Source organism: Aulonocara stuartgranti, assembly GCF_965226115.1.
Source record: "Aulonocara stuartgranti genome assembly, chromosome: 2".
NCBI lineage: Eukaryota > Metazoa > Chordata > Actinopteri > Cichliformes > Cichlidae > Aulonocara > Aulonocara stuartgranti.
The window spans coordinates 6,825,589-6,838,341 of NC_138940.1; the positions used below are offsets into that span (position 1 = coordinate 6,825,589).

General features: G+C 38.4%; 1 protein-coding gene across 4 annotated transcripts in view; it reads left to right on the plus strand.

Moving 5' to 3' along the window:
- Positions 1-12,753, plus strand: part of ldb2a (LIM domain binding 2a) — a 112,682-nt gene that overhangs the window by 17,468 nt on the left and 82,461 nt on the right. For all 4 annotated transcript variants that reach the window (XM_082506160.1, XM_082506161.1, XM_082506158.1 and 1 more), the window contains exon 2: positions 9,004-9,106. In XM_082506160.1, the coding sequence (XP_082362286.1) occupies positions 9,004-9,106 (103 nt within the window). The remainder of the gene's footprint in view (positions 1-9,003; positions 9,107-12,753) is intronic.

The following is a 12,753-nucleotide window of genomic DNA, read 5'->3' on the forward strand; positions in this document are numbered from 1 at the left end:
GCCACTGAAAGCAATGTTATTGATACTGCTACATTTACCTTCTAAAAATGCCAACTCTTATAATACAAATACAAAAAAAAACCCATATTAATTTAGCTAAAGTGTAGAAGCATAAAAAAACTTATCATACCTCCTGCCACTAAAATAGTATTATTTGTTATATTGTTATATTTTTACGGTTATAGTTCTGTGATTTATCAGATTTGTTTTTGTGGTGGAGTGCAACTGGTGATTGTTTTTTACAATAATAATGATGATTGTTCACTCAGTTAAAATTCAGAATTTAGTCAGACTGTTTTGTTTAACAATTAATCCAACTTCCCCAAATGAACAGTTATTAAAAGAAAAAAGTAACAAAACTTCACATCTGAGAAGCTGATATTAAAACGTTTTGCATGGAAAAAAAAAAGCGTACATTACGATCAGAATTACCAGGATAGCTGCTGATTAATTTTCTTTCTGCTGTTTTGTTCCAACTGTGTTTTGGATAAGTTCATTGATTACATGAACTCTTCGTGGGTTCTGTAAGTACGTTACTAGCAAGTTATTAAGGAAATATGAGCAGTACTTGAAGTTTTTATTTTGACATGCACAGGTAAACAGCAGGATGAAATGGAATAGCATGTTTAAAACATGGCCTACTATATTTGCTTGGCTAATATCAAGAGTTAACAGTATTCCCTGTCAGGTGAGTGACATCACACATTTCTTTATGGTTTTATTCATTTTGGATAAAGGATTTTTATTTAGCGTTAAGTTTTATTTAAAAAAAATCAGCTCTGCATTTGATGATAAATATACATTTATTAAAGTAGCTGCATAGCATAATGCTAATTTATGCTACCTTCATTCTTAATAAACTATGCTATATTATATAAATTTATTTAAGATTTCATTTAGTGCAATTCAAAAGTCAGGTGACAGAAAATGAATAGGTAGCCATTAATTCATCATTTCCAAAGTAAAAGCACCAAACATTTTACGGTCCCAGCTTCTTAAACGCTGACTTGCTGACTGATGTGAGATCTTTGAGTCTCAGATATTATGGTAAGTTTATGCTCATTGAGTTACACGTGCATCGTGTTTTATTCATCACTAAGGCTTTTGTGAACCATCGCAAGAGTTAGACCATCATTCAGGCAGCAGTGCCTTAATATACATGAGACACACCACTGCACTGGTTGACATTTCCTTTATTATGATGAACACAGACCTCTTTGGTTTTTTTTTTTTTTGTCACTCTTAAATATAACTTCCTGCTGCCTTCCACACATAAAAAGAGATTATTGATTTGATAATGTTTACATAAATTCTGTTCTGTTTATTAATATTGTTTCTAAGAAATTGAGCTATATATCACTCACATTTGTTTCACTATTTAAATATTGCTAAACTGACAGAATAGAACAGAACATAGAACAGGATAAGAGAATCAAGTTGCCCCCGAAGCATCCCTTAGTTGTGCTGCTATTTAATTTCAAGTGATATCTAAACAACCCTGTGTCTCGGAATTGCAATGAATGAGACTGCCATCTTTTTAAAATGCTGCAGTTATGTGTCCTTTATTTTTTGAATATATACTGAGCGATTAAAAACTTTAATTTTGCTTTTATGGTATTTTACTAGAGCTTCTCATATCTAGCATGTCTTTAAGCTAAGTTCTTAAAAACAGTGTACAGTATAGTCCTTGAGCTCATGGCTTACAGCTCCAGAAAAGAATCACTGGGCTGTCTAAGATTTTATAAACTAGAAACTATATACATAAAATACATATATACATAAAAATGTAAACCATTGCTAGACATTTATAGGAGGCTTTCATAAGGTGTTTTAGATACATAAAGGCTAAAAACAGGTAATTTTAGCCTGTTGCTAGGTTGGTGCAAGGCAACATGAGGGCATCATAATATATCTTGCATAATTCAACTTTAGTGGATATAAAGTAACGTTACAGTTGTGAAAAAACAAGGATGCAATGCTTTTATAAGTTATTATATGTGCATGAATGCTAAAAGAATCATCAATTTTACCTTGTTGCTAGGAGATTGCTATGCAATAAAATGACATCATGATATATGATATACACTCAACAAAAATATAAACGCAACACCTTTGTTACTGCTCCCATTCCCCATGGGATGGACGTAGAGACCTAAAATTCATTCCAGATACACAATATAACCATCCCTCCCAAACAGTGGTCACAAATCAGTCCAAATGTGTGGTAGTGGGCACATCTGCTATATTGAGATAATCCATCCCACCTCACAGGTGTGCCACATCAGGATGCTGATCTGACATCATGAGTAGTGCACAGGTGTACCTCAGACTGCCCACAACAAAAGGCCACCCTGGAATGTGCAGTTTTTTGCGCTATTGGGGGTCTGGGGACCCAGAACCGGTCAGTATCTGGTGTGACCACCATTTGCCTCATGCAGTGCAACACACCGTCGCATGGAGTCTATCAGATTGTCAATTGTGGCCTGTGGAATGTTGGTCCACTCCACTTCAATGGCTGTGCGAGGTTGTTGGATATTCGTGGGAACTGGTACACGCTGTCGTATACGCCGGTCAAGCACATCCCGAACATGCTCAATGGGTGACATGTCCGGTGAGTATGCTGGCCATGCAAGAACTGGGACATTCTCAGCTGCCATCTGCCCTGAACAATGTGAACCATGATTCATTTGTGAAGCGCACACCTCTCCAACGTGCCAGACGCCATCAAATGTGAGCATTTGCCCACACAAGTCTGTTACGGCGACGAGCTGGAGTCAGGTCAAGACCCCGATGAGGACGACGGGCATGCAGTTGAGCGTCCCTGAGACGGTTTCTGACAGTTTGTGCAGAAATTGTTTGGTTGTGCAAGCCAATTGTTCCAGCAGCTGTCTGGGTGGCTGGTCTCAGACGATCTTGGAGGTGAACCTGCTGGATGTGGAGGTCCTGGGCTGGTGTGGTTACACGAGGTCTGCGGTTGTGAGGCCGGTTGGATGTGCTGCCATATTCTCTGAAACGCCTGTGGAGACGGCTTATGGTTGAGAAATGAACATTCAATGCACGGGCGACAGATCTGGTTGACATTCCTGCTGTCAGCATGCCAATTGCACGCTCCCTCATTGCTTGTGGCATCTGTGGCATTTTGCTGTGAGACAAAACTGCACATTCCAGGGTGGCCTTTTGTTGTGGGCAGTCTGAGGTACACCTGTGCACTACTCGTGATGTCAGATCAGCATCCTGATGTGGCACACCTGTGAGGTGGGATGGATTATCTCAATATAGCAGATGTGCCCACTACCACACATTTGGACTGATTTGTGACCACTGTTTGGGAGGGATGGTTATATTGTGTATCTGGAATGAATTTTAGGTCTCTACGTCCATCCCATGAGGAATGGGAGCAGTAACAAAGGTGTTGCGTTTATATTTTTGTTGAGTGTAGTTAAGGATGTTCAGGGGCCTTACATGTACCTGTAAACAAAGTTTGGTTGCTCAACACCTAATGGTCTAGGAGGAGTTTGTGGACAGAGAAACAAATAAACACACAAAGACACAGACAGACCTGTTACACCTTGTTATAGTAAGATATAGGGATATATGGAGGCAGTTAATTCAGTGTCAAAACACATATGCACCCTTATGTTGCTTTTTTACAGTTTGTTTTAGTTAGTTTCATAAGCGTGTACTGTAGTTTTAGGATGGGTTTTTTTGCCCACAAAGGGGCAGGGGGCTCTTCCCAATAAAAGTGAGTTTTTCCTCCCTGCTTTTGCCAAGTGGTTGTTCATAGGGGACTGTGTGATTGTTGGGGGAACTCTCTCAATACTAAAGTGCCTAAATACCATTAAACTGAACTAAATTTAGTCGAGTTTTTGCCCAGTAAATTACAAAACTAAACCTGAACTAAAATAGTGCACTCTATTTTAACTCGGATAAAACAAAAGTGAATGCATCATTATGCTTTAATACTACATATAGCTGCTGTAAATCTGCCACAATGGCAGCTTGTTCTCTGAATAACATTATCATTTTTTTTTTATTTTTTTGTAAAAGTGTAAAAAATGAATGTGCAGAGCAGGATCTTTGAGAAGTGGTGAGCAAGTGTTGAGAGTGAGCATATTGTTCACCCTTCACTTGACTGTCAATCCCAGGAGTGCCCGCCCCCTCATGATACTGGATTATGGGTTGAACTCAATCTGAATGCTGAGTAGCACGAAAGGCGGTCTCCTTCTCTCTTTGTCTTTTTCTGCCTGGTGTGTGTCACTCTTCTCCGTCTGGCCCTCTGAAATAGATGTATTCACATGACACCACAAACATGCCGGCTGTTCACACCTGCTGATTCGCACAGTATGACACAGTCAGGCAGACACACGCACAGATGCACACGACAGCTCATGCACTTCATTCCCAGTGGCTAGTCAGCGGTGCGTGTTTGACCACCATATCTTCCAGTTCAAGCAAAGGCTTCTTTTTTTTTTTTGAAAGAGAAGACTCAGTGTTGTCTGCTCATTCTCGCCAATGTAAAATACACACATTAGCTTCCATGCAACACATTCTATCCCAGTGATGCACTCAGGAAAAATCATGGACTTTATTCATATATCACTTTGTCTTACAGTTTTACGTTGAAAGTGACTGATGTATTTTAGCACTGGCCGAGTGTAAACAATTACTCTGATTGACCCAATGGGAGAGCTGTAATTACAAGTCAATGGTTTCCTGTCAAAGTTGATGGTTCTGGCACAGCTGGTGCAGTTTTTAATGAAACCTGCAGCACTAACATTTAGTACATTTGTATCAATGTTGAGAGGTCCTTGTAAAACTTACATTAAAATGTTCCTTTCATTTTTAAAATAATTCAATTAACTTTTTTCTAATTATTTAAAAAAAAAGGCAAAATATTTGCAGCCTCCAGCTTTTCAGTGTAAAGAAAGACATTTGGGACTTGCATAGATTTAGATTTTGGGGAATAAGCAGTAGTAGGTATGCCCCCAATAAATGCATGACAAAAGTAGAGGACTTTTATTTGTGGTTATGATGTTACTCTGAAACATTATGATGCCCCCAACAGGGGCAGATATTTATTCTGCAGCAGTGGGTCTTTCTATACCTCTGAAAATATATGAAAGTAAGATAGTAAGAGTCTGAAGGGAAAAGGAGGTCCAGGACTTGGCCTCTCATTCTCTAACGTATTCTCAGTAAAGAAGTGGTTGGATGTGGTGGTGTTAGCTAGATCGTTAACTTCAAGCTCACTTGATTTATTAATAGGGTTAATAAATCAAAGTAATAGACATTTTATTAAGGCAAGCAGATACTATTTATGGAATTAAAGATAACATTCCCAAGTTAAACACACACAACATGACATGAAAAGTAAGGCATGCCTGTTGATTCAGCACATAAAAATTGTCTAGGGAGTAAATATTCCAGAAGAATGTGGAAAGCCTTACAGGATTACTGTAAATTCAGTTTTCTTTTACGTGTCACCTGGTGCCTGATTTTTGCGTTTGAAGACTTAATAGTGGATGCTGAGAAACTGGGATTGTTAATTTACTCTTAATGGAACAAATTTTAGATGGTTTAAGACCATAAAGGATTAATTATATTTTATCAGTGTTTCCACCAATATCTGTTAGTGATGTTGTTATTTGAACAAAAGTGGAGGCTTCTCCTTGAAAAACTGTTGAATTATAGAAGAAGGTGAAGAGGGGAAAGGCGGTTGGTCCAGGTGGAGGTATGAAGATGTCCAGGAGTAAGAGCAGTGGATTGTTTAACACAATCTAAGAGACTGAGAGGACTCTGAGAAATGGAGGGATAAAGTTGATGAAGATATGGGAAAGAGTTGTTGAAGTTACGTTAAGGAGAGAGGTGACGATCAGCGAGCAGCTTGGCTTCATGCAGAGAAAGAGCACCACAGATGCGATTTTTGCTTTGAGAGTGTTGATGGAGAAGTATAGAGAAGGTCAGGATGAGTTGCACTGTGTCTTAGTGGGTCTAGAAAAAGCATATGATAGCATACAAAGAAGATTTAATTATTACAGTAATGTTAGGTCTTTTTTCGTGTATAAATCAGGTTCACTGGGGTATAGTTTGCAATAATTTATTAAAAAATATTTCCTTTCAAACCTACTACTTAAGAGTTCAGCTTTTCTTAACCTTTGATAAGTGGTAAGTCTTAGTGTTCCAAAATGCATGGCTCATAAGTGTTAGTACTCCACTCCACTGAAAGTATTTTATTGTGTAGTCTCAGTTCAGCCTGTAGCCAGCTCAGCTGATTGGTTGGCCATCCAAAAGACCTCCCCACAAACTCATGATCACCTATTGATTGACCTGCTGCATGAGGGTTAGCTTCAGGTCCTCCACACCACATGTCTCTCTCTTTGCATCAGATACACTGCGTATGAGCAGCGCTGACCTGTGGGGCGCTCCAGTCACCTCTTATTGGGCTTGACACTGCTCGATGGTGACAACGCTAATTGTCAACATCTGGGAAGTGCTTGCCATCCCTCAGCCCGGCGCAGAATGAAACGTGGTGATCTGTCATAACGTGTCAGAGGAAATTAGCATCAATTGGACGTCGGTATGTGGAAGAGGGAGGGGGACAGGAGTGGAGGATGCCCAGCCGACATTATCAGGGCTTTTTGTGAGGAGGGGGAAGAGGGCAAATGGCTGTTAGAGGAGTAATTTCAGGGCAAAGAGATTTGCATGATTGTGTTTCTTCACAGATTCACTGTGGGAAAATAAATTCTATTGCAGTTACAACAGAAATGGATAACACTACTGCTGTTACTAATGATTGTAATATTAATACTAACACTAATAGTTATTCTAATTCTAATACAAGTACACTACTAAGCATAAGTCTTTTATATTTTGCTTCCAAGGAGCCTGACTTTATTGTATTTTTTTAACGTGGTCTTGAGCAATAGCTCTCCAGACTTTCTGAAGGTCCTTCCAAGGTTTTAATATATTTTATATTAATTTTTATATTAATTTTGTTCCAATTTCTTAAAAAATGCACCAAACAAGGGTGGCTGGCAAGCAAGAATTGCTAAGAAAGGAAACGGGGAGAAAAGCCTGAGGTATGCCAAATTTCACAAGAACTGTACTGAAAATCGGTGGGAACAGATCCTAGGGAGCGATGAATTCAAATGTGAAATTTTTTGTGTCTAATTGTCGTCAGTATGTACAACATGGAGTGTCTAACACGTTGGAGGCTTTATCATGGTTTCCGCCAGCGGTGTTGGGGGTCAAGACTGATGGAACTATAAACACGGAAAAGATTTTGAATATGATTTAGAAAGCGTTTGACTGGCACTGGCTTCGTTTTTCAATATGACAATGATTCCAAACACACTGCAGGTGCAGTAAAAACATACCTGATTAAAACTATAAAATGGAACACTATCAGTCATGGATTGGCCTTCCCAGAACCTGGCCCTCAACATTATTGAAGCAGCGTGGCATCACGTCAATAGGGAATAGAACTATGGGGCGATCGTGGCTCAAGAGTTGGGCGTTCGTCTTGGAATCGGAAGGTTGCCGGTTCGAGCCCCGGCTCCGATAGTCTCTGCCGTTGTATCCTTGGGCAAGACACTTTACCCGTTGCCTACTGGTGGTGGTCAGAGGGCCTGGTGGTGCCAGTGTCCGGCAGCCTCGCCTCTGTCAGTGCACCCCAGGGCGGCTGTGGCTACACTGAAGCTTGCACTCACCAGTGTGTGAATGATTGTGTATAGTATAGGGGTCCTTAGGACCAAGTAAAGCGCTATACAAATCCAGACCATTTAACTAAAGGCATCTGGCATCCAAAGAAAAGCCTTGGGATGCTCAAGAAGCCTGGAAAACTGTCCCTAAGGAATACCTTGAAAAATTACAAGAAAACCTGCCAAAGCGAATTAAGGCTGTGTTGACAAATATAGGTAGTCATACAAAATATTGACTTTGCAAACTCCATTTGCACCTTTCAATGCTTCTATTAGTATATTAATATTAATGCTTTTTAAAAAAAAAGCATCACTGCTTAAGCTACTACTAATAGTACTTTTTTAAACAATCATTATGTGATTGTAATTACTAGTGATACTGTTATTATGATTGTTGGCCTGCTGCTACTGTATCCATTACTGTTACTGTTACTTAATACTAAGAGGTTAACTGTTTTAAGTAAATCACTTACGTTTGTTTATTCATATATTTAAAAGAGTAATTTAAAATATCCACCTAATATATTAATATTGTCAGCAGTGTTCTTATGGCCAACTTATCGTGACCTGCTGTGAAAGTTGAAAAGAGAAGTTGATCTTAAAGCTGTTACACTTCAGCTTGTAATTCAGACTTGGAGAAGCCTCAGGCAGGGCTCTCCCAAAGTGCTTGCTTAAGAAAAGCAAAGAGTGTTACCATATTTTGGCTTCACATCAACTTGTGTTAAATTCTCAGGCCATCACATCTCATCTTTTAGAATTGTCTTTTGTTTTGGTAAAGAAGCATTCCTGACTTCTATTTTATTCCCATATTTTTAACTTTTCCATTCTTGATCCACACTGTAATGTGTTGTATTTAAACCATTTTACAGCCCAAACTGTAAACTTTCATAAAGCTTCTGAGTTTCATTTGAATGAATACAGTAAGGGGAACTCTCATGAATTCACATGTGATAAAAAACAAACTAGATTCGTGTTTATCTTGTCTCATGGAAAAGCCCGCATTGTCACAATATCTTTGTCTTATCAGAATAAATCAATATTGAATTTATGTAAAAAAATGCAATAGCACAAGCACAACAACTGGGATAAAGGAAATTCACTGGGTTATTAAATAGTAGAAGAAAATGAAGAATTTCATACCCAACTGAAGCAACACGTGGGCCATTGAAAACACAAGATTTCACACAGTACATCAGGTGGTGATGACCTTAAATCTGTGGCTGTTGTTAAAAACTGTTAAACAGTATTTTCAAATGGGCAGGAAGTGGTATACCTGTCTTTATGACCTTTGACTTTGTTTATTCAGGAAAGCGACAGTTTGTGGTGGGATGCCTTTGCGACAGAGTTTTTTGAAGAGGATGCCACTCTCACGCTTTCCTTCTGCCTCGAAGATGGACCAAAGAGATACAGTAAGAACACACACAATCATCTCATTTCTTCTATTCAAAAACTCCTTTGTTAATAACCACTGATTATCCACATACCTCAATTAGTAGGTGCCAACTGAATATTTTAATTATGTTGTATTTTAAGTAAAAAGCATTTATTTGTGACAGTTCTGTCTGCACATTGGGGTTTTTTTTTAACTTGTTAGGTCATTTTTAAGTGAACAGCCTTTTCTGAAGTCACTCACTACTCTCTGAGCAACACTGTAGTCTATTATGCTAAAATGACATTTAAGGTACTAAAAATCATAATTTTTATCACATTTTCAGACTAGAAATCTGGATATAAATACAATGTTCATGGAATAAAAGAAATAATACGCAGTGTTCTTTGGGAAAACCCATAAACTCAATGTATGGCTTAGCTACTGTGACATCACCCATCATCAGTGATTTTGTGAAATTTTGTTTTGAAGTTGAACTTTTTTTTTTTCATAACCATGTTGGCGCTGTGGATTTTTTTTTTTAAATTGGACATCACAACTAAGGAGTGGATCTGAATAAGAAACCAAGGTTAGTCCTTGGTTATACAGTAAGGTGGGCAGTCACAACATAGTCATGCCCTAAAACAATGGTCCCCAACCCCCGGGCCACGGACCGGTATGGGTCCGTGAATCGTTTGGTATTGGCCCGAGTTGAGGCTCGGGTGTGAAATTTCTGGTTTTCAGGGTTTTTATCGTTAACTCTGTTTCCCTGGGTCTTTTCCTGTGTTGTAGTGGTGTGTCTTATTTTGAAAGAAATATTTAAGCGTTACCATAGCGACCAGAGCACATTAAGGGGCAGAGAGGAGGACGTTACTCTCAATGTTTTTGGCGCATTTCAGGAGGACGCTGCTAATAAAGTTACACAATTACACAGTGAATTTGTGTTTGTTATTATATTTACAAAATACCACAGTTTTTGTCTTGGTAGTATCATTTTATTTGTTGTATTTATCTGCGACACCTTAAAGGCTGGTCTGTGAAAATTTTGTTTGACATTAAACCGGTCCGTGGCGCAAAAAAGGTTGGGGACCGCTGCCCTAAAACAATGATGCCAAAAATGCAGACCACAGCCCTCTAGTGGTCCTTGACGGCACTGCAGTAACATCTAATTGAAATCACAATAAAATGTTTAAAGTAAAAAAAATATTAAAAATATATTTTTTAAAAAGTCACATGAAATGTGTTATTCGCAATTATGGTGGCTAACACGTGCTGCTGAAGAAGCCTAAGTTTATATGTATTGCTGGAATTTTTCAAGTGTGGGTCCAGAACACCAAATAGTTTTGTGTCTTGATTAATGATGTAATTAAGTAGGACCACAAAATATTTTCAGGAAGAGTTCAAAATGGACCTTTACATTGTGAAGTTTGGGAATGGCTACCCTGATTTATTGTTTATGTTGAGCTTAAATGGGAGTGTAATTAAAGAGCTAAAGATTCTATATACTCAAACCTAGTGATTAAGACCTATAACTCATCAGCAAAGTGTTTATTGAGATATTTACACAAATGAGAAGTGGGGCAGTTTGTTGTAAATCTTTATAGGATCAGACTATAAAGATCAGCAAGAGTCACCCCCTACTGGCTATAAGAAAGAATGCGTATATAAGCCTATTTATTACTGGCTTCCTCTTTAGATATCTACATCTGTAACTATCTTGCTGTATGTTCAAAACCATTAAATTCATAAGGGGCATTCTCTTAAAACAACCTGTTTTCAAGGGTCTTAAACCACCACTCTGTGTCCTCTTATGGGGATGTTGGTGGCACAGTAAGACTCAAGGCATGTTTGTAAGTGGCTGAGCAACACAACTTGCCATTTCTTTCTTTTTTTTTTTCTTCTTTTTTTTTTATTGAAAACTTCCACCTACACATACTCAGACACATACTCAGACATTGTTCATCATTTCTGGGACTGACTTTGTGCTCAAATGGGAAAAAAAGTTGTAGACTACTTCCACTTTGCTTTAACCTACTACATCTTCTTTCAGTTAAGTTATTGATTTCCTGAATTTCCCAAAATGCCTTCATAACAGCTCTTAGGGAAAAAAAAATGTGTGAACTTCTTCAGTTAGCGAGTCAGACATTTCCAGTAAAGCTTTGTAACCACTGAGTCAACCATTTCTGCATTCGGCTACACTGAGGCACTGACAGCAAGAAAATTGGTATCTCTTCTTCTTCTAACAATAGGTTTTTCTCTGCATGTGATTGCCGAACATTGGTGCAACATCACATGTAACTACTGGTAACCTCTTTCTGAAACTTTCATCACAGGCTTGCGTTGTGGGTTGCACTTTTTAAATAAAGATGCAAGCATAAACTGCAGTCTCGAAAATAGACAAATAATGGTCATGTCTGTCTTGTGAAGACACAAAACAGCTGCTTTTGTATAAGATCATAGTTCCTGGGGCTTTGTGACAGCTTGGTACTTTTTACCTAGAAGGATGCAGAAGAAAATGATACCATGTCTGCTTTACTTCCAATAGGTTTGAGAAGTTAAAGGAGTCATATTGGTCTTCAGATAGAAAATGTCTTGTTCATTTACTGCAGTGTTAGAGGACCAGTATTTTGTGCACTTCAAGGTTTCGGTGGACACACATCTCTCTGGAAAATACTTGGTGCTTAAGGGGGAAAAAACATAAGTAGATTAAAAAAAATATCCAGTCGTGGAGTTTAAATTTCAGTTTTTTTTACCTTACTGACAGTGAGCTTAAACTAAAGGTTTGGCCTAAATAGAAACACAGTAGGTTGTTAATTTGACAAATTACCCCTCTGATTTGCTTCTTCTCTGAAGCCATGGCTGCTGGAAGCCAGTAGGTGTTGCTATGCATGTAGTCAACCACTATACCAGAATAAAACAGGATTTCTTGAAAACATAATTACAACTGTCCTCAGAATATCAAGGAGAATCCCTTGTTTCTTTATTAAAAGAACACTGAGGACATCTTTTAAAGAAAACTTATGAATTAACACAGAGAAAAAAACACCTTTGGCACCACTTTGATGCCTTATACTCTTAGAGCTGTTTGCATGCTGTAGGCTGCTCATTGAGTTGATTACATATTATTCCTGTAAGGGAAATCAATCAGGTTTCAAAGAAGAGTTTAACAAATGCAGACATACACGTTCGCACTGAGAGGTAGATAGAAAGAGCAATACCAATCTCATGGGCGTTTAGTATGAAGATGGAGGCCAGAGGGTATTATCTAATATGGAACAGGTAGATTGACTCTAAAGCAAAGTTAGCAACATGTTGAATCTAGTTTGTTTAATCCACACACAAAACGAAATGAAGAAATTGCCATTTTAGGAGCGGCTATTAGAATGAACAAATTGCCAGCTAGTGGAGGTGCCGCATAGAAGTTATGGTTGGTTAAAACTGTTTCTCAAGAAGTAGTTTAGCAAATCAGTTAAAAGAAAATGGCTAAAGACTGAGCTGTAGAGGTGCTAGGAGGAATATTTCATAACTTAAGAGAGAGCCAGCCTTGCTGCTTCCCCCTGTTTTTCATTTCTTTTTTGTAAGTCAGTGCCAAGAATATCTCGGTAGCATCCCTTCTGTAGTTATTCATCCAGAGATACAGAAAGAGCTGCAGTGATTAGTTGATCAACAAAAAGGAAATCTCAGGTC